Source organism: Ischnura elegans, chromosome 9 (genome assembly GCF_921293095.1).
Source record: "Ischnura elegans chromosome 9, ioIscEleg1.1, whole genome shotgun sequence".
In the NCBI taxonomy this organism is placed as follows: domain Eukaryota; kingdom Metazoa; phylum Arthropoda; class Insecta; order Odonata; family Coenagrionidae; genus Ischnura; species Ischnura elegans.
Window position 1 is genome coordinate 41,092,772 of NC_060254.1, and position 26,993 is coordinate 41,119,764.

The window sequence follows — 26,993 nt, forward strand, 5'->3', positions numbered from 1 at the left end:
TTGTATTTTCCCGTCCCCCATCCCTCCCACAATTCTCCCGTCTACAAAGTGGAAAGTTCCGGTGCCTACGTGATACGTAGCAGGTTTCTCCCCATCCCACTGTGAAGCCGGAACACCTGCGTACGGAGATGATGAAATCCTCCAACCCCACCCTCCACAGAAACCACCCCTCCTCCCCTATGGAAGAATAGCCGAAAAAACCCGATGCCCGGGGTTTTTCCGCTCACCCACCCCCCTCCCAGAAAGTGGCTATATAAGCGAAATGCGGACAACATGCAAAGGGCATTCTGCTGGAGATATCGGCCGAAGGCTCTGCTCCGCCAACCACCCGTTCTGTGAGGAGAGAGAAAGAAAGGAAGGCAGCCCAGGGTGGAAAAAGACGCGAGTATTAAACGGCGGTGACTTTGGAAAGAGGAGATAAGACGGTATCTTCCTAGCACGCGCAGCAGAAGACGTCAATCCACGGCGCCAACACAGGAGTTCTCTCATCCCACAGCAATACTAGTCGCAGTATCGAGCCAGCCGAGGAAATCTTCTCCACCAGCAAATCAGCGAGAGTGATAAGTACTCTAGCCACCAATATCCCCAAAATTTCAACAGAATCAGAAGAGCCCCACTCCCCATTCCCCTCTTTCTTCCATTCAAGAAAAGAAGAACAGTGATATTCTCCCGTACATTTTTTTAAATATTTTTTTTTAAGTTCCCCCCCCATGTCCCCGTGTGTGTGTGAATGATTAATGGTAGTTTGTAGGACAATAAGAGATTATTTGAAATTGGCGTTTGTCATTTTTCAAGCATTTTAATAATATTTCACGCCAACAATTGTATTCAAGGTTTATTTTCTTTTCTGTCATTTATTAATTAATGTTATTAGGTTCATAACTGGTCAGTAGCAGTAATTTAATTTGTGTTATTCAAAGATTAATTCATTTATGTATTTTGTGAAACATTTTCTAATTGAAGTGCTCATTAAACGTGTTGTTGGAATTGTAAACGGTTACGTAAGCTTTCATTATTTCGTACGCGCCAGCCTCCATTCAGCAAGTGAACCTACCCCAACTTATCTTTCCATTTCTTTCCCCCTCCCTCCATTTCCCCTAGCCATCGAACCACGGCCCGCTCACCTTGAGCAATCCCTCCAAACTATCCTCCCCCACCCCTCAGAAAGTGAACCCGGACGGACGACGGCAAGGTGGGTTACAATATGTATAATGATGTACCTACTACAATTTATAAAAAAATAACGGCAGTATTCAAGAATTTAGTTACGACTATACTTTGTGTCATTGTTTTTATACTGTTAATGACTTCTTCAATCATCAGCAATGATTTTACTAGGGCTGTTTTTTTCAAGCTCCGATGGGCCATAAAAAGAAGACGAAAAGATTGATTAACAATTATTTCACTGGTGAATCTCGATTATACTTGTGGTCTCCTTTCCACAATTCGCCTCGGCAATCAAGGAATTGGTTGTGGCTGTGGACAAGCTTAAATATATCTCCTTCATAAAATATTGCCGCCTATGACTTCCAATGAATGCTGCCATTGTCCTAAAGCTCATCGCCTGTTTGAAAACTCTTCCCTCCAAGTCACATATTCATTTCATTGAGTTGGAAGTCACACAGCACTATGTTGGCATTGCATGGTGGGTGATGAAAATGTCCCATCGAAATTGGTCAAGGAGCAGTTGGGTTGCATCAGCGCTGAGATGATGGTCATTGTAATGGATCAGAGCACTTCCAGAAGTCGGCATGTCTCTTCTTTTGTTTAGAATGGAAATGGACGCAATATTTCACACTCTATAGCCACAGTGCATTAAAAAAATTCTCTTTTATTGGCATAAATGTGAAGACAAGTCAATGCTGAAGCCATTCGACGAGTTTTCTCCCTGTCACTTTGCAGTGCATACTTGGCGGGAGAAGCAATTGAGGCTGTGTTGTTGATGAGATTCCTTCCTACTAACCTTAAACTAACAACTTACGGTCAGAAATTATCTACGTGTGTGGTGTGGAGTACGTGCAGTTGGCCTAAACGCAGTACCCGCCTGTCGCTTGTACGGTACTTTTGCTGAGCTATCGGAGGTACTTTGAAAAAAATGGCCCTTTTATACGTTTTTGCTAGTATCTATATATTTTTTAAATTGTGTATTTTGGCTTGCCATATATAATTGCAGCTTGGACTAAAATGTATCTCTTGAGAAAATAAATTAGGTATTATTATTATATCCCTGGATCTCAAGAGAAGGGTGACAAAAGAAAGGAGGCGCTACTACGAAAATGCACCCTTGAATGCCTCCAGGATGAAACAGGATGACCATATGATTCTGATACTAGGTTAACATCAATACCCATAATGTTAAATCAGCACATTTTCAACATATACCAGTGCTATATGTAAGGCAATAAAATCAGTAAAGAGCATTTGAGCTTAATTATCATATCCAGAACCCAAAAATATTAATACACAATAACACTTACAATATTATAATCATACGTGACACCACGGATTTGAGCTCAAATGGGATGTCGATAACTGATTCATAAAGTCACACCTACTCCTATCCACAACAAACCTTTTTTTCTGTACTGGCTTATGAATAACATGCCAATGACAATTCTTTCTAAGTATAATTCAGAAATATACTAAAAAAATGGAAAAACATCCTCAAAGCAAACAACATCGGTTAATTTTCCAGAACTTAAGGATATAATTTATGCATGTTGGCTTAGGCTACGAAAAAACTCTTTCTTCTTGATAATGGATCCGACGATTGACAAGCACCGAGTATTTCGATGATAATCATACGACGATATTTCAAACACAAAGCCAATTCTATTATGTAACTTATCACAAGTACTTCATTACTAAAAAAATCTTTAGACCAAAACCCAATACCAACACTATTACAAACGTACAAAAACATTTAAAATAAAAAGTGTATACCTGAGCAGTAATTCTTTCGGTAGCTTTTTGTTGATGAGGGCTTCATCATCCAGAAAAACACGGGTAAGCTGCAAAACCAAACAACAAGTTAAGGGACATTGTGAAATTATAATTAATTGGTTAGTAAACTTGTTTCAGCATTAATATCTCACAAGATTGTCACTTCGCAGGGCAAATGGTAGAATGCAATTGCAAAACATGGTAAGTTGGGTTAAATAAAGCGACATAAACAAACGGCGTTTACGACTAATGTTGGTATGACATTCATGCTCACAAATGCTTTTTTAGCTACCATGCAAGTAATAAGTACCTTCAGACAAAAAACATGCACAATTAAACTAAAAATGTTTAAACTTACAAGGTATTCCATTCTATTCCATTCCATGATTTTCTAGATGTACGTTCTAACGTCAAAGACTTTTCATTTGACCTTGCATTTTTCACTTGAAAACAAAGACACGCAGCAATTAAATGCAGAAACCCTCGGTGAATATTAGTATAGCAACGTATTTACACGCATTTTACGACTGCGATAATATTAAATCGATCAGCGTTAAAGGCAGGAATAGAAACCCATTATTTATGCGAACCCGAGAGCTGCTTCAGCCGTGCACAACGACTAAGCTCACGAATCAGCTGTTTTACTGTCAAGGAATGGCGGATGATTCACAAAGCATGCCAGAAAAACATCACTACCATAAAGAGGAACATACACGATAAAAAGCTACTGAAATCGTCTCACCTCTATTGATTTTCTGTGGGAGTGTATCATGTTAACTACCCCAGAATGTTGTCTTCTTGGTTATGTCTATTTTCGAAATAGTCACTACTGCGCTGGAAAAGCCAAAACACAGAATCCAGGCGATAGCAGCGGGGAAGAGAGATTCCGAGTGGTTTTTCATGTGTTTGCATTAACTGACGAAAAAAGCAAAGAACATTTCCTTCCCTAGTCGAAATTGAGCTATACCCTATGAAATACTGTAGATTTAATCTGCCTTTTAAATACCACAAAGCCCTTGGAAACAGCTGGGGTTTAACAGCTGATAGACTAGCCAATGGGGGCTCACCTCATTCCCCATTGAGCTATTCGCTTGAAAACCAAAACAAACTTGCGTTTGTTTTGATGACGCCGAAGTTGATAAATAAGGATACCTTGGTACTAAAAAATAAAATAATTCCAATTACTATGGTTTATAGCCACAAAATTTTCCACTGTTTTTACCATTTTGTGATAGATCTCTGCCAGGTATAAGTAATAGCGCCATTCTTTGCCTATGACCCATTGATGAAACTCATTATTTTGTCTCTATTACTTACGTATTCATCTCTATTTCTGTAGACGAATATCAGAATTCATTTCGAGAATATCTTCTGTTTCAAATTTATTCACGCAATCTATTAGGACCAAGTTAAGATTAAACTTTAAAAAATTTAGTACATTTTCATTTGTGTACTAAAGTGTAGAATAGAACTATCGGATTTCATTCCTTTCTCCGATATATCGCTAGGTGAAAATGCATAGAATATATTAGCCAATGAACTGATGTAATTTTTGACGCATTAAACATCCTCTTCTTCATATTCGGTGTACATATTGGACGGTTTATTTCGCGTGATAAGTACTTACTGCAGATACGGTCATGGCGCTGGATTTGGATATGGATTATAGAGGGTTACATTACTCCTTCACTAGCAGTATGTGAGCCAATACCGTTCCTCGTGGTGATGTCTTATCACAGTTTACTGCTACCGTTTTGCCTTCATGCGAGGACCACAGTAATTTATTATCTTGTTTTATTCTTCAGTTTTTTTTTCATTTTTACCAAAATTGGTTTGCCACTATGGATATTTTACGCAAATGGTATTTATAACCTCAACTTTGAGTTATTTAGTGAAGGCATCTTGGAATCTAAAAAATTCCATAGGTAGGAAGAGTGGGGAATCAATGTGGGGGGGGGGGCTATAGCCCACCCTTGGTTATCCAATTTACACTAGATAGATTGGTGATTTTTTTTCTGACCCCCAATACTACTGGAATTTTAAACCCCACTTAGTCCACCCCCTTTCTCCCTATCCTGGATTCGCCACTGGGTAGCGATACAGTCCGGACACTGGCTTTTCAGGGTAATATAGAGCATCACTCATCCAGCATCCTCCAGGCAAATTTCAGATGGTTAAGTTTCCATTGGTTTATAAACTGGTTATGATGTAGGATACGCAAACCCTAGTCGATAGGCTGATAAGAAGAGAGTGGATAAAGACAGCTGAGGCCCAGCATAGTAGTTGACAATCCTTATCAGAATTTGATTTTCAAAAGCTGCTAATTCAGTTTTCAGAATTGCTGTGCACATAACCCCTCTACCACAGCAATATTCAGGAAATATTTAGGAAGGCGAGTTGGGGAAATACATTTTTGAAGGGCCTATGCCTCTACCTGCCACGCAGCTCGCAGAAGGTATGACCCTGACCCAGAAACTTAAAGCATTATAGAAGCTGTTTTTCCTGCCTCTTTTGCTTCACATCACTAGATTAAGATGAAAATAGGATGGATGATATATTGTGGTCCAAGTGTTATAAATCCCATGGGTTATGGAGCAATGTATCAAGGGAATATTTAGCACTGTCACAAATACATAACAACATGAATTACAAGAAACGTGAAACTGGAGGGCTATGATTACCACTGCCAATGGCATTGATCCTGTGGGTCACATCACCCCCAATATTTGATTAGTGAAATATATATCCGCCAGAGAATTTTACCCATTTGTGCTGAAAGTAAGGTGGAGCCGATGGGCATATTCATCTGCAGAAGACCTGACGTCAGGTCTGTTATGGTTTTATCAACACAAACGACTGCTCGGCAGCTCTTGCCGATATGTTAGAGGGGAAGTGACAGCTAAGGTAGCAATTGTCAGGTGGATTCAGGCCCGGCCTGAGACCCAGCTTTGCAAGACCTTAGGGCCACTCAAATGAGTTCTTCTGTTGTGTGCATAAGGAACTTTTAAACGAAATTTTTGCGTTAAAAATAATGACTTCTGGACTTGATTAAGTATTAAATACCTTGTGTTCACTAACTTTGCTGCTATTCACACAAGAAATCCATTTAAAATTCCACAATACTTAAAAATGTTAGTAATTCTTTTAGTAGAGTAAATTATTAAAAATCAAATGCAATATTTTGATGAAAAAAAGAACACCGGTAATGCAATAAGTTGACCCTGGATTTGTGCTAATATACGGTTAGAGGGTCTAGTCCAATTGCCAGGCACCCCATTGAGTTCGATCCCAAATCGGAGGGATGAGAATACCAGGGTGTAACTCTACCCCAAAAATGTGCTCTGCACAGAGATGTTTCAAATATTCGTATGTTACTCGTAGGACAGAAAACATTTTCCTAACGTAGGCACCGGCAGGAAAGGGTTAATGAGGCTATTACAAATTAGCGTAAATTGGGTAAAAAAATGCTTTGAAAACACAATTTTCATGGTTTTTTAGAATTTTTATTTCCGGGAGAGGGCCCCTGGACCCCTCCTCTACCCCTCCCTCCTATATCACCCAGAACTCCTAGAAGCCCATACCCCACTAACTTTCACTGCAATTGATGCCAATGACCACTGGGGTATGAAGAATTTAGCCAAATCTTGTTTATAAGAGATATATTTTACTATTTTCATTTATGATAAAGACTGGCAAGATTCTATGGCTGAGCCTATACAAAATTGAAAAAAATGAAAGGAGTAAGAGAGATAGGGAAGCAATACAAACTCGTAATCTACTGGAAAATAAGGGTAACCTTCAACCATATGGTACTTAATATTGGATCACTGAAAGAAATAATAATAATTGATAGCATTCAATAAATCTCATCCAGCTAACCTTTACTCTTGGAAAGTTTATTGACCAAAAAGAGTGACATTTTAAATATAATATAATGAGTTCATATACAAGCTAAACAAGTCTTGTAATTTACCTCCATGATTTTCGCATAAATTGACAAAAAATATAATTGCATTAATGAAACATATAAAAATTGATTATATTTTACAGAAACTCATCATTTTCAGTTCATTAGAAAACATTCACACAACAGATATATTTCCTTCAATTCATAGGTACATCTTTGTATCAGTTGATAATAGTCTTTCAAAGAGTTTAAGAAAGACCCATCTAAATGATTGAAGCCCAAATTTATGCACATAAAATGTCTAGTGAGCACATATATAATAGTGCCAGTGGCAACACATCAATTAAAGCATCATCATGATCTTCATCACGAAAATTTCTCCAATTCCCACAGTCCCCCACAAAGACAGCCACGTGCCCAACGTTGATCCCATGCTCTGATAGCAGCAGTTCTAAGAGAGTTGTGTACTTGCGCGACACCACCACATCTAAACAAATTAAGTAAACAACAATAAATCAGAACGGTGATAAGATAGAGTAGGCAAGAGACATTCACAGTTCTTAATTTACAGGCTAGAAAAGAAACAAAAGTTAACAGTGCGCTCGAACTTTTAAACCCTCTAGTCCCAATTGAACATGAACAAGTTTAAAGTGATAAATTGGTGAATGCGATGGTGGTTGGCGTAACATGGTGGAACTCCTTCATGATGCACAAAGGTTAAGAAAAAGACTTTGCTGTTCCACAAAATAAAATATATTTGCAAATGTATTTTATTTTGTGGAACAGTGAAGTCTTTTTCTTAACCTTTGAGATAAATTTTTTTTATTTTTTATTTTTATTTTAAAGAAATATAACCACATACAGCATATGCCATTTTATAGTGGCCAGGTAACAATACATAAATTAGAGGACGAAGACGCAATATAACATGTAGAAAACAATAATTACATTTACAAAAACGAAAGGACAACAAGAAACTGCAGTGACAGACTACTTCGGTGACAGATAGGATAGGGAAAGGCTTATGAAGGATTTCAATGGAAGTGCAAAGGGGTCGATGTGTGGAGGGAGTGAGTTCAACACAGAAGTAATGCGGTAGAAAAACGAACGTTTAGTGAGTGAAAGTCTAGGAATGGGCATGTGGATTAGGGGATGAGAACGGGTAGGGCGGGGTGGAACTTTAAAATTGATAAAAGAGAGCAATGCTGGGCAGTCGATGGTGGAATTGAGAATCTTATAAATAAGTTTTAAATCAGCTGTGAGCCTATGGGTAGTGAGATTAGGGATGAAGAGGGAGGAGAGAATAGCATTAGTGGACATGTTGCGTAAATGCGGTATTCTATTTTTTACTATATTGGCAAAGAAATTGCTGACACAGTCCAGGGATGAGAGGTTGGTTTGTGAAGAGATAGACCAAATGGGACAAGAATAGGTAAGAATTGGAAGAATGATAGATGAAAAAAAAGTTCGAAGTGCCTGGGGGTCTTTAATTTCAGTGAAACGGAACAGGAGTCCTAAGAGGGACATTGCTTTAGACTTGATGGATTGTATGTGTGGAGAAAAATTTAATTTATCATCAGTGATAATGCCTAGGTCCTTAGATGTTGATACATGTTTCAGCGAGTGATTAAAAATACTGTAGTCAAATTGATGAGTTATCTTCTTTAGGGAAATGGACATCACACTACATTTATCTGGGTTTAATGCAAGATTCCAGACATTACACCAATTCGATGTCTGACGTAAGGCATCTTGTAGGTCTTGGCAATCAGATGGTTTTTGAATTTCCTTGAACAATTTACAATCGTCAGCATAAAGGAGAGTTTGAGCTTGGGAAGAAGGTAGCAAAGAGGCAAGATCATCAATATACAAGTTAAACAGATAAGGACCAAGGACACTCCCCTGAGGAACCCCAGATGTCAGAGGAGACCAAGGAGAAGATGAGCCAGAAAGAATAACCCTTTGAGTTCGATTGTTGAGGAAGCTAGTTAGGAGACTTTTGAAATTACCAGAAATATTAAATCGTTCACCTAATTTGTGGAGGAGGAGGCTATGATTGATAGAGTCAAAAGCTTTGGAAAAATCCAGGAAAATGGTGTCTAACTGTGATTTATTATTAATGGAGTTAATGGCATTATGCTGAAAGACGGATAAGTTGGTCATGCATGAGCGACCCGGAAGAAAACCATGTTGATTATCAGAGAGATGAGGGGAGGTGAAGTAGTATAGTCGATTTAAGATTATTCTTTCACAAACAGAAGAGAGAACTGGAAGTAAGGAGATAGGTCTATAGTTTGATGCAACATTTTTTGGCCCGGATTTATGAATGGGGATAACATTAGCAGTTTTCCATTGTGGTGGAAAAATGCCAAGGGAAAAGCATCGGTTTAAAAGCAAAGTTAAAGGAATGGAGAGTGATTCAGCACAATGGTGAACAAATATCGGACTCAGGCCATCAGGGCCTGATGAACGTTGAAGGGGAATTTTGCGTAAATATTTAAGAACTTCAAGCGGGTCGGTTCGGATTTCAGAGAGGCAATTACTGGAAATGGGTGCAGGGAAGTGATCATGGGTGAGAGGTGGAGAAGAGAGGGGCGTCATGCATTCAGAGAAGAATTTGAGAAAGAGGGTCGTCCTGTTTTCTCCAACGGCATTAGCATTACCGTAAGAAACTATTTCAGGGATTCTAGGTTTACTGCGGCGGCGATTTACAAAATCTATCTAGAGAAAAATCTCTATCTATTGGATCTATCTAGAGAAAAATCTCTGGATTATTCTTCTCATTGGATAATCTACTATTGGATATTCTCTAGGAACAGTCAATTCAGTTTTGCAGGTGGTAGCCCACATTGCCCAAATCAAAATTACTCCTCCTTGAGAAACGGAAGATCATCCTTTTAGGGAATTATCCAGAGGTTTTTCTGAAGATCATCCAAAAGGACTGCAGATTTTTTTGTTGCACAAAATGTGTTTTTTGAATGTTGTTTTACAAATTTGTAAATTTCACATAAACAATTACTCAAGTATGGCAAAATACATTTTGTGCCACTTGAATGATTTCTTTGTTGAAACTATACATTTGATTTTTTCATTAGATTTAGGTATTTAACATATTGATCATATTTAGCTCATATCTTAATAATACTGAATATCTTCTTCAACCAAGCATCCTTATTTAAGAAAAAAACCTTGTTTTTAGGCACTGAATATGCACTGGTAAAATTATTATATCTTAAAAAAAAAAGAAAATTCCGTTAATAGAAGTAATTTAAGAAAAAATTCAAGTAGCTAGAATAATATAATAAAGTTTCTCAGACAGAAAACAAAATAATTGCTTTGAAATGAAAAATAAAAAATAGCAGTAAAAAATCACACATTTAAGTCACTTATTGAAAGGCACATCCTTATGGAGATATTCTTGTGCAATACGAGCACTTTATTTTTTGATATTGTTGGAAGGAGATAAAGGGGCTTACTGAATACAGGAAAATATAACAGTAATTATATACTTGGAACTACATTATTCAAATCTGGATGGAATTAAATCACAAAAAATTAAAGGCTATAAAACAACAAAGAGTAAAAAATGTGCTTAAGGTACAAATTAAAAAAGTTAAAAAATACAACGAATTTCTACCATTTTAAACCAAGAGAACTCATCAAATGAGCACTTGGAATAGCACTGAAAACAATTAGTCGTTTGACTTTGCACATACACATGCATTCAGATTTCTGTAATTATCAGGCTATGCAGCAATGCAAAACACATCACTATAAATCACCATTTATTCAAAACTCAGGAGACCATACAATTACATAAAATTAATTTGGTTTAAAATACGCATAACAAATAATTGCCTATTGATTCTGGTAATGGAGGGAGAACCCCAATCTGATATTATTGTACGAGACAGGTAATCGGCACAAGATCCTTTTCCTCGTGATTTTGACCTTGGTCTTAATCCAATGATTTTATCCTTGTATTTCGCTCCTGGTATACAGAAATAACTTTCCTCCACACTATTTAGTTCATTTTTCAATTATCCTAAAAATTCATTTCAAAAAAACATATCACTATCAATTACTATGTATTGTAACGCTAGTCGCTTGAGTGCACTCAATACACACAGGCAGTTCCATAAAGGGATGACTTTAATTTTAGACATGCATACCTTTGTATGCACCTGATAATACTAATAATTTTCAAGCAATACATGTACATGTATGTCAAATAAATAACACCAAGCACAGCTCTCATTGATAGTTACTTGAGATTATCCCTTGCAGAAAATTTGCATAATTACTTTCAGCCGTAATCATAGATTTCCACTAAAACACGGTTGTGGGTGACTGACTTGGTCAGCTACTAAGACCTTTAAGTTGCCTTCTAAAGATTTTGACTTAAGAGTCTCACATCAAGGATAAATAAAGATTCACTCACCTTGTACACTGCTTCACTGCGGATGGCTTTTTGCCAAGATAAATATGTCGGACAACATCCACTACTTGACCAGAACCAAGAACATTGGACCCATCACTGTTAGCTCCACTTCCAAATTCTGGAGTCACATACCGTAGAAACTCAGGCTCGGTGCCAAATTCCAGCTGAAGAAAGGAAATAAATAGAAAAAAAGGTAATAAAATGCTCACAGCAAGCAATTAGAGGCAATGAAGCAGGACTTTGTGGCCAGGCCAGAGTCAGAAAAATTTTACAGAGGGGGTGGGCGGATTCGCTGAGGCTCTTAACACAATACCACAGAGTAGGGATATACAGAGGACAAAACAGCTGAAGGCGGTAATCAGCTCATTGCGCATTTCACCATGTTCTAAATAAGGAAACGTGGCTTGAGTTGCTATTTGGTTGCTATCGTTGCTATCATTCGCGCTTGGCGTGGAGTATTGTCGCACAAATTTTTTTTTATTCCTCCACTCATCAATGCTTTCATGTAGTGTGCTAGTGTTTTAAAGAAACGTGGAAAATGAACGATGTGGAAAATAAGACGAGAAGAAAAGATTTTGCTTGGTGTTCAGCCATTAACTGCAAAAACAATGCGGGCATGACGGAAGCAAAGTTGAGTTTCTTCAGTTTCCCTAAAGATAAGGTAAGCAGATGGTGTGGACCTAATTTTTAGCTGGAATATATTAAGGGGGAAAACATCTAGTCACCAGATAACTCTAGTTAAATCTTTTTAAAGTCATGAAAAATAAGTGCACTGCATTTGTCAACTTATGAAAGTACATCATTATCACTTTGTGTTTCCTTCACATTTTAACGCCAAAGCGTGCGATTTGTCGTTCCTTGCTCTACCTGTATTAGTAAAGAAATAATTAGGGTACTTTGAATTTTAAACCCTCTTTTTTCGGTGGATGGTAAGTCATTAGCACTATTTGGTTTGAATTTACAGCATAATTTTACTTATTTTCAATATGGCCGCCGTGCGATTTTTCATTACAGAGAAACCTATGGAACAGCCACCTAATGTCCCCTCTGTATATATCTACTCTGTGACAATACATTAACATATATGAGTTAATGTCTGATTATGTGCTAATTTCAGTAGACCAGAAAAGCACATGTATGATTATGGTACAAAGTATATACAAGTAAAAGTGAAGTTTCCCTCTAGCAGTGGTGCAGAGGGGGATAAAACCCCTCCAAGAGCTCAGACAATATTTTAAGTTTAATCTATTTTATTTTATTTGATTAATATTCCTTATCGAATAGTGTAACGATTAATAAAATACCCCTCAGAAGGCCGTAAAACTCACCATTTTGAACCATTTATCTTAACTTTTTTCTGGCAGAGGGCCCTCGCACCTCCTGCTTGTGCTGGCCGGTATGCAATACCCCCAGACCTTCCAGTATTAGTTGCGCCTGATACCCCCCCTACTCTAATTCCTACCCTACCCTTTCTATTCTAACCCCTACCCTTCAGGGTATAGTAATTTACAGATGTAATCGACGCAATAGGACAGGTGGCAGAGGTAGAGTGAAATTAACGGTTAGTCCAAATACGAATGTAAAGGAAGGAAAAACCTCGCCATGGAGCCCGAAAGAAAACACTCCGAAGGCCCAACGTGCGTGGACGTGAATTTCCTCAGATCATTCTTCTATTCGTTAATCTACTTCTGATGGGGCTTATGCTGCTGGAGTTTGACTCCAGCTGCGGTTGCTCAGTCGTGTCCATGACCATTTTCATCAGCTCTTGGTGCCGTGAGGGCAAAGAATGTAGGTCGCTTTATGTGCCAACCTTCCAAGTTTTCAAATACTATTGAAAACGATTTTACAGACATAACTGCGGTGAAGGGGGATTTTGGGAAGAGGTTTCAGGCAATATGAAAGATTACTTGATGCAGAAGAATACCTGCCTGAAATGCTTTCCCTTTTCTTCGTGAAATGAGATTTTGAGACAATTAAATAACGATTTCAACAGATAACAAAATGAATTTTCACTATACAAATTTTATAATGACAGCAGAGGAGTTTTTGCGTTAAAGTGAATAAGAAAAATATCAAACGGCCATTTTGTGTCATCAAGAAATATTCCCTTGGACAGGTTCGAACCACCACATTCATTCGTAACTGCAGTGAAAATCCACTGGTTTACCACTATGCCAACTCGCTCACTCATTTTTATGGTGTCTCATTAAATGTTTTCATAAGTCATGCACGGGAACAAACCAGTCTCCTAGTGTCACCAAACAAACTGAGCTTTGATTTAGTGACACTAGATTTGTGTGGAATTATTTGCAATGCATAGCAGCACATCTTTTAAACATTTTACGTTCGTTAACTATCATCATAATGCTACTGCGTTAATTGTATGAAAATACACTTCGATGGATTGATCAATTTGTGAGAGAAAATAAATTGAAGTTCTGGACCTGTATTTATTTTCTAGCATGAGCTGCAAAACTCATGTGGCATTGAACATTGCACAAGTCCCGCATACATTACCCTTTAATGATGTGGTATTAACAATATTGCAGGAGATGGGAATGTTGTTCAAATTTCCCTCCAACTGGTACCATAGAAAATACGGAAACTCAATTTCCAAAGTGCAGCGAAAGTGGCGCTGCTCAATTTGTGATGAAACTTTTGGAAACCACTGTACATCTCCCACTCCCTACTCCAAGACCTTCCACTCTTCCATTAAAAGGCAGGTCAATACAGGATAATCTCCTCAAGGATAATCCCTTCCTTCTTCAGTACTATCACCACACCAGTCATTAACCCACCAACTCAGCCATCTTACTCACTCACCCCTCCCCATAATGAAGGGAATGGGGTAATTCACAGCAGTGACTAACCACAGCCTCTCAACCGGTGTGTATGAGAGAGTTCTTTGTTTTTGCTGGTGTTTAAGTGGAATCTGAATCAACACAACTTTAGCAGGTCCCATCAACCCTTACATGGGATCATTGGGTTTATGGCCAAGGGACTGCGGTTGGCCACTGCTGCAAATTACTCTATTCTCCCAAACCAATGAAGTGAACCAATCTGTACCTCTGACAAGGTTTTAAATGTTAAGGTCATTGGAGTTCATCTTTTAATCACAATTGAGGCATAAAGCCCACCTTCCCAGTACTACCAAGTGTTAATTCCTTTGATTTTGGGGATCTGACATCTCATGCAACAAATATAAATTAGTATTGAACTAGAATAGCTTAGTATTTTTTCCATGTTTCAGGATAAGATCATAGCTAAAAACATTCACTATACATGTTAACAACATATTAATGTTCACTTAGTGATTCAACCTAAGGGTTGGTTTGGATAGGTGAGGGTAGAGCTCACCCCAGACTCAGTCAAAGGCATGAGACTATCACACATTCAGGGGGCCAGTTCCTTTCCCTGGGACACCTTGCTTTTCAAGGATTTTATTCAGGGGTGCCCAAAGGCTTCATCTGAGATTTGAACCTCAAGCTCTTCGACCAACAACCACGTGATCTACCCATTAGGCTATCATGTTACTATAACCAAGTTAAAAGAAACTATTCTTTACTTTCCACATAATTGCTTGTTAATTAGCCCAATTGATTTCAACAACAAAATGCCATTTTCAAGAGGGGGAGTTACAACCCCTTGAAAATGATATGCTGTTGAAATTACTCGGGGTAGTTAAAAAGCTGTGTGGAAAGTCAGAGAAGTTTCCTTTAACATGTTAAATGTACGGGAGTTCCATGAAGAATAACCTTCATCCATTATGTTACCACATGAATATTAATGTTCTAGTAATTTTAATTAACATAACAGAGAATTTTAAAATACACATGAGAAAATAAACTTTATATGAGGGTGCATCCTTAGTGTATTTCTAAAACAAATAGGTGAAGCAAACCTGGAGAGGCAGTGCCTGGTATGACAGGAGAGGAGATGCAACACCAACATAAACGGTAGGCGGATTCATTAGTGGGATCATCACTTGGCTTGGAAGAGCACAGCACTCATCTGACAAAGAAAATAGAGTTTAGAATTACAAATAAATAATTACAAAACATATCATACAAACCATGCTGTACATTAGGGTGTCCTATAAAATGTTTTATTCAAATTCAAATAAAAATTTTTACGTGAATTTAAATAAAAATAACTCAAATATGAAATTTTATCTATATCAGACTTTGTTAACCTCTGCCGAATTCAACAATAAGTTTAAACAGGGATTTCAACTGGAAATTGGGAGAGAATGTTTTTTTTTTTGGGCTCAAGTCAGACATAACTAAATTTTAACATATCTCCAAATAGTGTGGACTGATGTTGATCATGTAAAAAATCATGCATTCTTAATAGAAAATAATTTTTAATTCACTTTTCCAAATTAAATAACAGTGAACCTTACAAAGTTTTATTTCCTTACTTCCAATCACATAACTTCTTCAGCTGGGTAATTTTAACCTTCTCTGTTTCAGTTGCAGCTCTAAATTCTATATACTGGTCAGAAATGTTGAAGGACCGTTTAATCTCATGCCTGCATGTAGGAAAGAAAATAGACCTCTTCTCTACTTTTATATCTTATCTATTGTTTACTTTACAAAAAGAAGTCTCATTTTATCAAAAATATTCACTATTAACAAAACAAAAACCAAAATATGAAAATACGTATTACAGGATGGAAGAATTATTAGAAGTACTAAAATATATTTAAAAAGCTATCATCCATCTATTTTCCAAAACAGGGTATATTCAATTAATTTCTTTTTCAATATAAGATTATTTTTGCCCTAATATGGTACATTCAAAAACTACATTAGAAATTTTAGGTGCCAAAAATAATAAAAATGAGAACGATAAAATATACAAAATCTCATACAAATGCTGCATTAAAATAAAGTTTTGAAATAACCATTGCAATTGAGAAACCCCAACTTGAAAGGTTTCATAACTTTCCCATGAGTGTGTCTTTACCAACACTGACATCACAGTTTACTGCACTCGATTTCAATTGGTTGGGAATATCCCTCTAATAATTTACTAAAGATGTGAACTTCATCATTTTATTGTATGTTGAATAATTTTTTTACCTCTCTACTAACCATTTTTACTATTATCACATCACATTTGGCAGTAATTCAGCATCTTCAGGTACTATAAGTATCAAATACTGAATACAATAACCTTCAGCCAAGTAAAGGTTGCAAGTCATAGCATAGTTATTGCAGAATATATTTGAAAAAACAATGGATGAAATGAAAGATTTGCTCAGTAAATAAAATTTACACTTCAGTAAGAAAGTAAAGAACTTAACAACTCCTACTTTATGGGTTTATAGTCACTCTATTTGAAGAGAAAATGGATTGTAAATGTTATTTCCCACTACAATGAACCATTGAAAATTTTACAACAATCTGAAAACTACCTAGTTTAGGACCATTTATGGACACCTGAAAACAGTGGACACTAATGTTCAATCCAAAATGATACGAGAGGGATACTCCTATATACAATGAATAATTTGAATTAGTGATCTCAAAAGAGGTTATGATATTACCTTTAATTTAAATAATATAAAGTGTATGAATATAGAGTTTAAGACCATTTATGGACACCTAAAAACATTGGACACTAATGTTCAATCCAAAATGATACGAGAGGGATAATCCTAACCAAACAATTGAAAAAATATATTTGGCACTCATAAAATAAAATTATCGATACAAAAATGTCATCACAAGGTTTCAAAAGAAACTTATAATATGCACTGAACTCTCCCAGCACACAGGTGCCACTACTAATCAAATGAGCATACACTGTAGATGTGGAAATAAAAATGTGTAAAAAATTATCATCATGCAAATAGAATTGGTTACAAGATGTTAAGGTTAAGTTGAGAGATCATAATCATAAGGAGAATTTCATTGACTTCAAGTAAAACTATGATTTTTTTGGCTGTCAACATAAAAGACATTTAATTGAACCAATTACTTTACACAATATCCATAAGGAATAACGTTTCCTTACCTGTTTGACTACACATAACATCTACTGATAACTCAATATAACTGTTATTAGTTCGGTCCATAATTAGTTTCCCCCTAAATTAACACTTCACTATTTTTTCACTCCATAGTATAAATGATAACTACCACTTAAAAGAAGCTGAAAAGAAAAAATTGAACTTCACAGGTGCTGTTAACAAAAAAGTTAAATATCTCTATACACTAGAGGAGTATATTTTTTTAATCCTTTCACCATGATAGACCATTTTTCACTAAAATCAATCACACGATTCTTAACACCTCCATATTTCCTTACTGATTGATAAAAGATCATCAATGTCAATAAATATAGATCACAAGGTATCGTTGAAATTACATTGAAGAAAGGTTATGTACTTTGAAAGAAATAAGTCCCAACACTCACTAGATCAGGAAAAGTACAAAAGAAAACAATATGTAATGACATTACGACAGACTAATATGCATCCTAAAACACATCGTCAACCTCTACTTCATCATCAACCCCTTCCTGTGCTTTTGAGTCATCATGATAGCTAACTGAAATGGTATTTCGCCATGACCCCAAGCTTTTCCTCCATCTCATCTCCTGACGTTGTTTGCTTCCAGGATCTGCTTCAGCGAGAACACCCTCATCAGGATTCCACCCTAGGAACTGATTTCTATCCATTGACATCCTCTTTGAGTAGTCAGGTATTCTCCTTTCTTCGTCACTAAAATTTCTTCTTTTAAAATCTACCTCATCAACTTTCATCTCTTCCTTTTGTTCACCATTAACATGGTATTTATTTGGAGTCTTTTCCTCATGCTCTACATGATGTCCATTTTCTTTGATAATTTGAGGTTCACATTCCACAACATGATAACTTGATGAACTTCTTTCTCCTATAACCACATGTTCTATTTCACCGCTAACTCTTGATTCTATTTTCTTTTCCTCAAACTGGAAAACTGTAGGACTCAAAGGCTCAGATGAGGTACTCTCTTTAGGCTCAGCATCAGATACTTCCTTCAGTTTAGCCGAGTATTTATCGACAGACATGACGCGCATTCCACGTGGGAATCGTGGAGTGGGTGGTCGGGGAGAACGATGCTTTGGTTCAACTTCTTGCTCATCCCCGTCTGACTCCAATACTTCTCTGGGTGGTATTTCCACAGCCATAACACCAGCATAAGATACTCTCCGAGGAGCTTGGGGCTCGCGAGGAACATGTAATTGACCAACAGACAATGGCTGACTTGAATGTACCATTTTCTCATGGTGTTCACGTTTTTCCAATTCCCGACTAAACTCTTGTTCCGATAATTTTGATTGTAATAAAGTCTGAGCACTGTTCTGATCATTGCAGTTGTCCTCAACAGTTTTATATTGCACAGTTAAGGCACTCTGATCTTTATTTTCACCACCAAAATGATCGTCCCTGATTGTCCCAAACTGAGTTCCACCATTGGCACTGACATCATCAATGTTCTCTTCATCCCTTTTTTTGTAAGATATCAAAAAGTAATCCGATTTCAACAAGTGCCGCCCTGCAAAAATCCACAGAAATGTACAGGCTAGGGTAATGACTATCCAGATGGCAAAGGCTGATAGCCAAAAGCCTACTCCAAGATAACCAATCCGGTGTCGTAATGGTGGGACTATGACAAAGAAAAATAAGGCTATCAGAGCAGCAACACAAGATGGGATAATTAAATAGGGCCATAGCCAAGAGGAAAATTTCAAATTCTGTCTCTTAACTACAGCATTAGGGTCATCAGACACTTTATACTTCTTCATGTTGCACTGAAGTAGAATCACAGTTTCCTGCCAGGTTAAGTAATACTTTCAAACAGCAGCACTGCAATTGAAGGATTTTACACACCTATCACTCACTTTAATCCAGAAAAATTTTGATGATTTGACCACATGGAGAAACTATTATTTTAAACATGCAATACAATAGCGTAATGAGAAAAGTTGCAGATACCTTTCTCTAGAAAGATTGGTAGAAAGTTTCAGACTTGAAATAGGCAGAAAAAAGATCAACCTTATCAAAGAAGCAATGGGGTGGGGAGAGAGGAAGTGAGGTTCCACAATCACGGAAGTTATCAAACCACTTCCGTGTTTCAGAAAAAGCATGAGAACTAGGAAAGAGCCTTTGACTTGGAAAACTAAATGATAAACTTCTCCCATAAGATGTGGGAAAACACTACCCAACCCAAACACACAAATTTATGAAAAATTTGCAGTATTACATATTCTGCTTTTTTTCACATTCACACTGCTATCAAAGAATAAAAAAAAAGATATAAAACTGAAAATAAATAACATTACTTGACATCAACAAACCAAAATTGTTTTCCACGACAATCAACTTTACACACGGAAAATTATGGAAAGAAATGCCTTAGAAAACTAGCTCAGGATATCCTCTTAAAAGCATAAACAGGAAAAAAAGGATGATGATTTCTTAGATTCCAAGAAAGCAAATCGCAGAGTACTACCTAGGTAATAAATCTGACACTGCTGCACCTTTTATCATCACTGATGAAAATAAGACTAAAAAAATCAATTTGAGAAAGAAAGGCCAATAGACCTTAAATTATTCTAGACAGACATCAATGATATCAATTTCAAGAATAAAGAGGTTTTCAATTGTTATTTTTTCTATATCTATAAGAAAAAACACACTTAGATGCTTCTTAAAATGATCTCAGCAGTTAATGCCTGGAATTATGAATACCTAATGACGAATTGGCCAGGGAATAATTTCAGGGTTCAGTGATATGGTCAGATTATAAAATGGAAAGTTAAGAGAAGAAAAACAAGGCAAAATATTGAGCATTACAAGAGGTATGCCATAACTGAAGCATCACTTCACATCAATGCAAACAAATGATTGTATGATACGTCAGTTAGTCTTCCACTCCACCCCTACATTAGTAGTCTGTGAATCTGCACCTAATCCTTATATGTATTCATCTACACCCACCTCCCACGGCATTATGTTAATGAAAAATGCTAATGGTCATGTCAAGAGAAGTTAAATGATGAGTATGAAGTTAAAATATATTTATTAAACGTGTGGTAAATCGGCTTGGAAGTTATTTTTGCATATGTATGTGTACATCTGTGGACTAATCCTTCTGCTTTGTATGTACCCTGATTTTGGTTTTTAAAATGAAAAACAACCATCATTGAAAGAAAAATTTAAAACGAACAGTTGAAATACATTATTTGCTAGGAATTTAACTGAAGGGAACCACTCCAAAATAAATTACTTAAAAATTAAAAATAATCATTCTCACCTATAAGAGCATCATCTGGATCAGAGCTTTGTGCTAGACGCGAGAGAAGACGGAAAAGGAGAGCCAACACATCGAGAGACTCTGAGCTGCGAACAAAGTTTGGAAGACAGCTTTGACGAAGTAATCCCCAAATGCGTACCAACACCAGCAACTCTCGCAGAAGATTGAGTGCCTTATAGTCCCTCAGAAGCTCGTACTACATTAAAGGAGAAATCAGATGTAAATAAATGCTATTTGAATAATTTTTGCCTGACAGTTTTTGCATAAATTATGCTTACCCCTTGTTGTGGTTTTCCCCCTTGACCTCCAACAAGACCAGACCCAGACTGCATTCCCTGTGGGTTCAGACGGGCATCAGGGAGCCTGGCCAGGAGAGACAAGGCTAGATCGGCAACCCACTGAATCAATTGCTGCAAAGACTGCAATGCTGATGGCTCTACTGTGAATTCCTTCGCTTCCAGATGAAACAAAACTTTATCCACATCCGTAAGGGGTTCAGATGCAACGGCTGTAAATAGAAATAAAGGTCCCATGGAAATGCATCAACCCCTGGATTCATATCTATGGGTGAATTTTGTGAGGCAGTAAACAGTTAAAAGGCTTATTGCATCAAATTTTCAACAGCATAATGTGAACCAGGAACTAAGCAAGAGAAATCAAAATTATGAAGGAATGGAATAGGAAGCAATTACATAATTTCAGTAACTTCATTGATGTAAACAAAAATCAACAGGGATGCTTCAATAATATCCAAAGTTCCATTATCTTCAGCTAAGACAGATGAACTTACCCCCAAAGATAATAATCATTACAGTCAAGGAACAAAGCAGAGATGAAGGACTCAACAATACTTAATAAAAATTTATTTTTTAGAGTTGTGAATCGCAGATAAATCACATTGTGTAAACTCAAAGATATTTAACACATTGCGTACGGATGGCGAGAATTCTCGTCATTTTTTTCCCGAACATTTCGGACAGATGACGAAGATTCTCATCATTTAGGCGCGTCAACCTAAACAATTTTAAAGTGTACAATATGTATTTGTTAGTAAGTTTTCAGTTGTTGTTCGTTATTCATAATGAATTGATGCATCATAACGTTTGATTGGGTAAAGTTATATTCAAAACATTAGCTTACCCCGGTACGCAATGTGTCAAGAATATAAATACCTTATCAAAGTAGACAATTATAGTACTGAAAGTGCTTATACTGTTGATGCACAGGGAAAATAATTTAGAAAAAAAAGATGCTTCCAGAATAGGCTGGCACCCTTATCATCATCCATTTATGAATATGAGAGTGATGGTGACAAGGAGACAAGGATGCGTATACATTCTGCAGACTTTAAAGTATCAGAGAAAAGGTGATAAAAGTAGCATGAGAAATGAGTACCAATGGATTAAGATCTTTATGGATCAGCAATATGAACTACTTGGGAGGTTAGAGCAGTAGATGACTATAAGAAACCTGTTGCATGAAACTGAAATGCAGAAATCAATGAGGTACTCACCAGCTAAACTTTCTGCAGGCCCTTTATCATGTGAAGAAAGGTCTGATGGCCGCAACAATGATTTAAAAGCTGTTGCTACAGAATTAAGCATTAGAAGCGATGATAAATCAGCTGCTTTTCCTTGTCCAGTCAGTGACATACTGTCAAAATGGCAAAAGATTGAGCTATAAGTTAATTACACCCAAAGCACAACAAGAAGCATTATTCTATCCAAAAACCAAAATTACTTTGAATACAAGAAAAACACTGAACTGGTTAAAGAAAAATAATTTATGCATCCCTAGAAATATTCTATGCACCATGCAAACAAAAATTAAACTTGAATTTCCAAGTCTTGAAAATATTAGAAACAGCCATATATATAACATATGACAATGGACTGGATTCATTCAAGGGAATAGAAATAAATTACCGATGAAGGGATGTTCGGATGCAGAGATAGTGCATGTGATAAAACTGCTGTATCTGAGGGAGTTGACGGTGGTAGGATTCAACCAGACGATCGGCGACAGCATCAAGTATCCGTGCTGGACGAGGAATACAAACTAGCACATCCCACCAATCAAACCCAGAGAACATACAGTACTCCAGCATGGTACAAGCCCAGTTGACTGTCATTGATCCACCTGTGAAACAATAAAAATTAACCGTCAACAATTTGAAATATTATAAACTATGTAAAAGACATGGACATTTCATGCCTAAAATTATATTCATAACTCTCAATTATCCAGCTCCATATTATCTGGTTTACAGATTATTTGGGCTATTTTTCTTCTCCCTGGACATGAAATTTCAAAGAATATTCTGAAAGCAAAACTATAAAACAAAAAAATTTTGATACCTCTAAATAAATGTCCTCTAAGCCTACATATCTTTTAATGTATATATTCTCAACATTTTCCACATCACTGAGTAAAATGTCTGTACTCCAGCCACATACATCATACAATAGAGCACCCAGAATCTGGTTTCGTCAGGACTTGGATGATGCTACACCTGGGATTTTGCAGGATTTCAGGTGCTGTGGTAGTAACCTGCATAATTAGGAGGTCTGCCATGTTTTTACAAGAAAATTCATTAAGTTACATCAAAATGAGATGAAATTTAATTAATATAGGTTTAATTTACAAATAATTTATGATTAATAAGGAAGAAATTATTTCTGATTGTCATTCATATAACTGCCACATTCAACTGTCAGGTAGTATGGGAAAACTGCTGAGAGAAAAGAATGCACACAACAGGTAGATATTTATATATATTGCAGAATCAAGAATGAAATTTCATTAGTCAAAAAATAAAGTAAATAACTCATTTTTTAACGTTTAAAGTCACTCGATCCAAATATGCCATGTTTAAAATGGTACAATAAGCTGTCTGCTTTCTAATGCATCAACTCTGTCAATGCTTGCCACCACACAGGTCATTCAATTACAGTGGAACCCCGATCTATCGTTCCCGCATTGATCGTTTTCCCGCATTCATCGTTCGCCGCTCCTGGTCCAAAATTAAGTTCCATAAAGACAATGTAATTTTTTCCTGCATCTATCATTCCCCAAAGTATCATTTTCCCGCATTGATCATTTGAAGATCGCGGTCTCGTCGTATAATTTTCCCACATCCATCGTTTGATGAAAATGAGACGAAGTGTTTACAACGTGTTATTTATGGCTAATAACGACAGACACATGGTTTGAATCTTCCCCAGGAGATTGAAAAACGATAGGGAGAGGCTGAGTGCCGTGGGATAGTTACATTAGCGCCTTTCCCAAGATTCGGTATCCCCCTCCATTCAGCACTCGCCTCCCCCCCTCTGAAGCTTTCTTCTTCTCCGAAATAAAAAAAAGTTGAGATATTAGTGATGTGCATGTAATTCAAAAAAGAATGATACCAAACACGACGTATTTCTAACGTTATTTAAGCATTTTAAGCAAGGAAATAGTTGGAATAATACGATGGTGATTTCTGGCGAATATCAATATCATCACAGCTGATATTGAGCTTCACGGCAGTTGATGCCGATTTTTTTTCAAAAACAGGGCATCTGGTTACAATTTACGATTTATGCTACAAGTCTCACTTGTCTGAGTTGCTAACGAAGCGATGTCTTCTCAGGATATTTTGTTTCCCCCTACTAGCAATATGAATTTATCTGCTCGTCTAGAGCTACGCTACTTATTGTTAGAAATGAGTGGGTAAGTTGCCTTCTCTATAGGATAAAAAATTTCACTGCGCAGTCATATGGTCATGCTTCACCCTCTGCAGTAAGCTCTGCTTACGCCATATGCGATAGCATTAGTGCCGAACTTCACCTCGTACAAGTGGTTCTGTACTTTCCAGGGTGGATTGACTTAAAACCAGCGAGTGTTTTCCGTGTGGGTTCAATAAAGTCTGGTTTCATTTTTATTAGTTTTATTTTTATTCATCTTAGGACCATGGCCCTTCCGAAGACACAAGTGAGAACTTTAAAAGATGGACTGAAAATAATTGAAGATGAAGAAAAGAATCCGGGCTAGAAATGCGTGAATATTGCAGAACGCCTCGGTATGTCCGCTAGCACATGACGGCAGGGGTGGGGGTAGAGCGAGATCCCTGGTGAAAACAAGAAGTGGGATGAAGCCGAGGATCAGGTGGGCGTGCCACTGATGATTAACACCACATAGCCTCAATCATATTAAAAATTTAATTGCTAGAAAGGAACATTTCAAATTATAAACTATTTTTTGCCTTCTTGATCCATCTCGTAACCAATCACTGCGTCGGCAAAAGCAGTTGTTTGAGGCATAACACGCACATTTCTCTCGTAATTCCGTGTACTTGAAATGGCATTTGATGGATAAGAATTTTTATAGAGAAATAGCAGTGAAAATTCCGAGTGGAGTGCAAACATTTTTTGGCAAGGCGTGTTCCTTTAGGATATTTAAAAGAGATTTAAGTCGAATCAACTTTAGTGATATTTTACCACTTTAATGATACAAGACTTAGTGTTTCGATAAAGTAATAATATTCCTGTAATTAGCTAAAATCTTGTTTGAATCCATTAATGAATATCATAATTCGCAAAAATCCAGCGTTTCCTGGGACATAGGCAACCCGGACAAACTTTCCCGCATTGATCGTTTTCCCGCATCGATCGTTTTCCCGCATTCATAATTTTTTTCATCCAACCCCCTGAAAAACAATAGATCAAGGTTCCACTGTATTTAGTCAAGATCTTTGTTGTAAAGTCCTTTCTTAAAATCCTGTTACGATTTTTTACAATAAGTAACCAAGAACATGCATGTATGAATTTAAAAAGTCTTCTTTTACCAATGTCAGTTGTCCGTGGCGTGCCATGCCTACAGTCAGCAGGATGAGTCATCTTTGCATCACATTGGCAGCAAATGTATCAGACTGACTAGCCAATTACGTGTTACAAAATAAAATGTGAGTATTATTGCCGATAGAAACAACATTGAGTATTTTTGTTAAGCATGGGAAAGTTTCAGCAGGTGAAGACAAACGTGATTATTCAGTTAAAGTTATTTTCCTCTCAAAACACGCCTCAGTAACATTTCTGGGTAATGGATTTTCCCGGATTAGAAAATTTCAGATTTGAGGTGTTCAACTATATTCTCAATCATATGCATTTTTGACAACCTAAACATCGCCTTACTTTCATTAAAATGGATGACCGAGAGTTGACAGTAAATGCAAATGCTATGCTATTATTTTTTTTACCTTTCACATTAATGAATGGTATAAATTACAATTTCAACATGAGAGAGGGATCCCACTAGTCCATCATTTAAATGAATCATGGACTAATATATTTCCTTGAAATAAATGAAAGGGAAGAGAAAGAATATGAAAACCAAAAACAAATCAAAGACTGTAACTCACTTGGTTCCAGAAGTGGTGGTACACGATATATCAACAACTGCCCTTTTGTGTCCACAACCACCAAGCAATTGCCAGTCCATGTGAAAGCAAGGTGTGATGGAGTTGATGGTCCTGACCAGCGAGCAACTTTAGCACACGGTTGATCATCTGCAGAATTTCGCCACGCTTGTGAAATTGACAGGGTGGAAACCTATAAAAAAACGCATTGATCATCAAACTAAGAAATAACAATGGAAAATAAAACAAAAATTTAACGTGCTAAGGAGTATTCTTTAGCTACAATTAATATCTAATTATTGTTAAGATGACTTTTAGGGAATTCAATGAAATACATAATTGTACTTTAAAGATCAGTTTTGGGAGCAATCTCAACAGCATCTTCAGGTCATTAGAACTCTGACATTAAGAATGTTAGATACAGGTTGAATAAGAAAAACATAAATAATATTCATTTATGCAATAAAAATGCAAAGGATGGGTAGGTTCCACTGTTTTGCCAGCATAAATTTAAGGATTCGGCCACAGTAAAATGATAGCTTCACTTTTTCGAGAGTGAACTAATTGGAACTTGCTCATGGCTACATTAATACAATGAATATTTTGTTTATTCCACACAGCTTTGTATGGTACTACCTCAGCTGGTTTCACCACTTCCATGTCATTATCAGGCATATTTCCTCTTGATATTGACAAGAAGGTGTTTAAACAGGTCAATTTTGCACTGAATACAGTTGTGTGGAATTGAAACAGTGTTCAATATATTAACTTAATCATGTCTATCCAGCTTGCAATGCTAGTCAGGCATTTTACATTAGGCCAATTTCCCTGGTACTAGATGCATCTCTGCCTGTTTTAAGCTTAAAGCATTAAGCTCCCAGTACCTAACACATCACTTAGAGAAACTCGCAACTACTACCAACATGTCTAAGTCATTCATTTTACTAGTCAGCTCTTCCCTGGGCAATAATTGACCAGCCAGCCAGTAAATCATGAACA

At 36.9% G+C, this 26,993-nt stretch overlaps 2 protein-coding genes across 3 annotated transcripts in view; both read right to left on the reverse strand.

Annotated features, from left to right (window-relative positions):
- LOC124165822 (F-box/LRR-repeat protein 20) overlaps window positions 1-4,018 on the reverse strand; it is a 35,490-nt gene extending 31,472 nt beyond the window's left edge. The window contains exons 1-3 of one of the 2 annotated variants that reach the window (XM_046543350.1): window positions 3,686-4,018; window positions 3,302-3,386; window positions 2,944-3,011 (exon numbers count right to left, since the gene is read on the reverse strand). In XM_046543350.1, the coding sequence (XP_046399306.1) occupies window positions 2,944-3,011; window positions 3,302-3,328 (95 nt within the window). In that variant the 5' untranslated portion in view covers window positions 3,329-3,386; window positions 3,686-4,018. The remainder of the gene's footprint in view (window positions 1-2,943; window positions 3,012-3,301; window positions 3,387-3,685) is intronic. The other variant, XM_046543349.1, reaches the window with a different exon arrangement.
- A 2,800-nt stretch (window positions 4,019-6,818) lies between these two features.
- The window catches only part of LOC124165947 (mediator of RNA polymerase II transcription subunit 16), a 45,340-nt gene continuing 25,165 nt past the window's right edge, over window positions 6,819-26,993 (reverse strand). The window contains exons 8-15 of the mRNA XM_046543491.1: window positions 25,998-26,187; window positions 22,525-22,738; window positions 22,113-22,252; window positions 20,878-21,107; window positions 20,600-20,795; window positions 15,193-15,302; window positions 11,292-11,455; window positions 6,819-7,337 (exon numbers count right to left, since the gene is read on the reverse strand). Of these exons, the coding sequence (XP_046399447.1) occupies window positions 7,217-7,337; window positions 11,292-11,455; window positions 15,193-15,302; window positions 20,600-20,795; window positions 20,878-21,107; window positions 22,113-22,252; window positions 22,525-22,738; window positions 25,998-26,187 (1,365 nt within the window). The 3' untranslated portion in view covers window positions 6,819-7,216. The remainder of the gene's footprint in view (window positions 7,338-11,291; window positions 11,456-15,192; window positions 15,303-20,599; window positions 20,796-20,877; window positions 21,108-22,112; window positions 22,253-22,524; window positions 22,739-25,997; window positions 26,188-26,993) is intronic.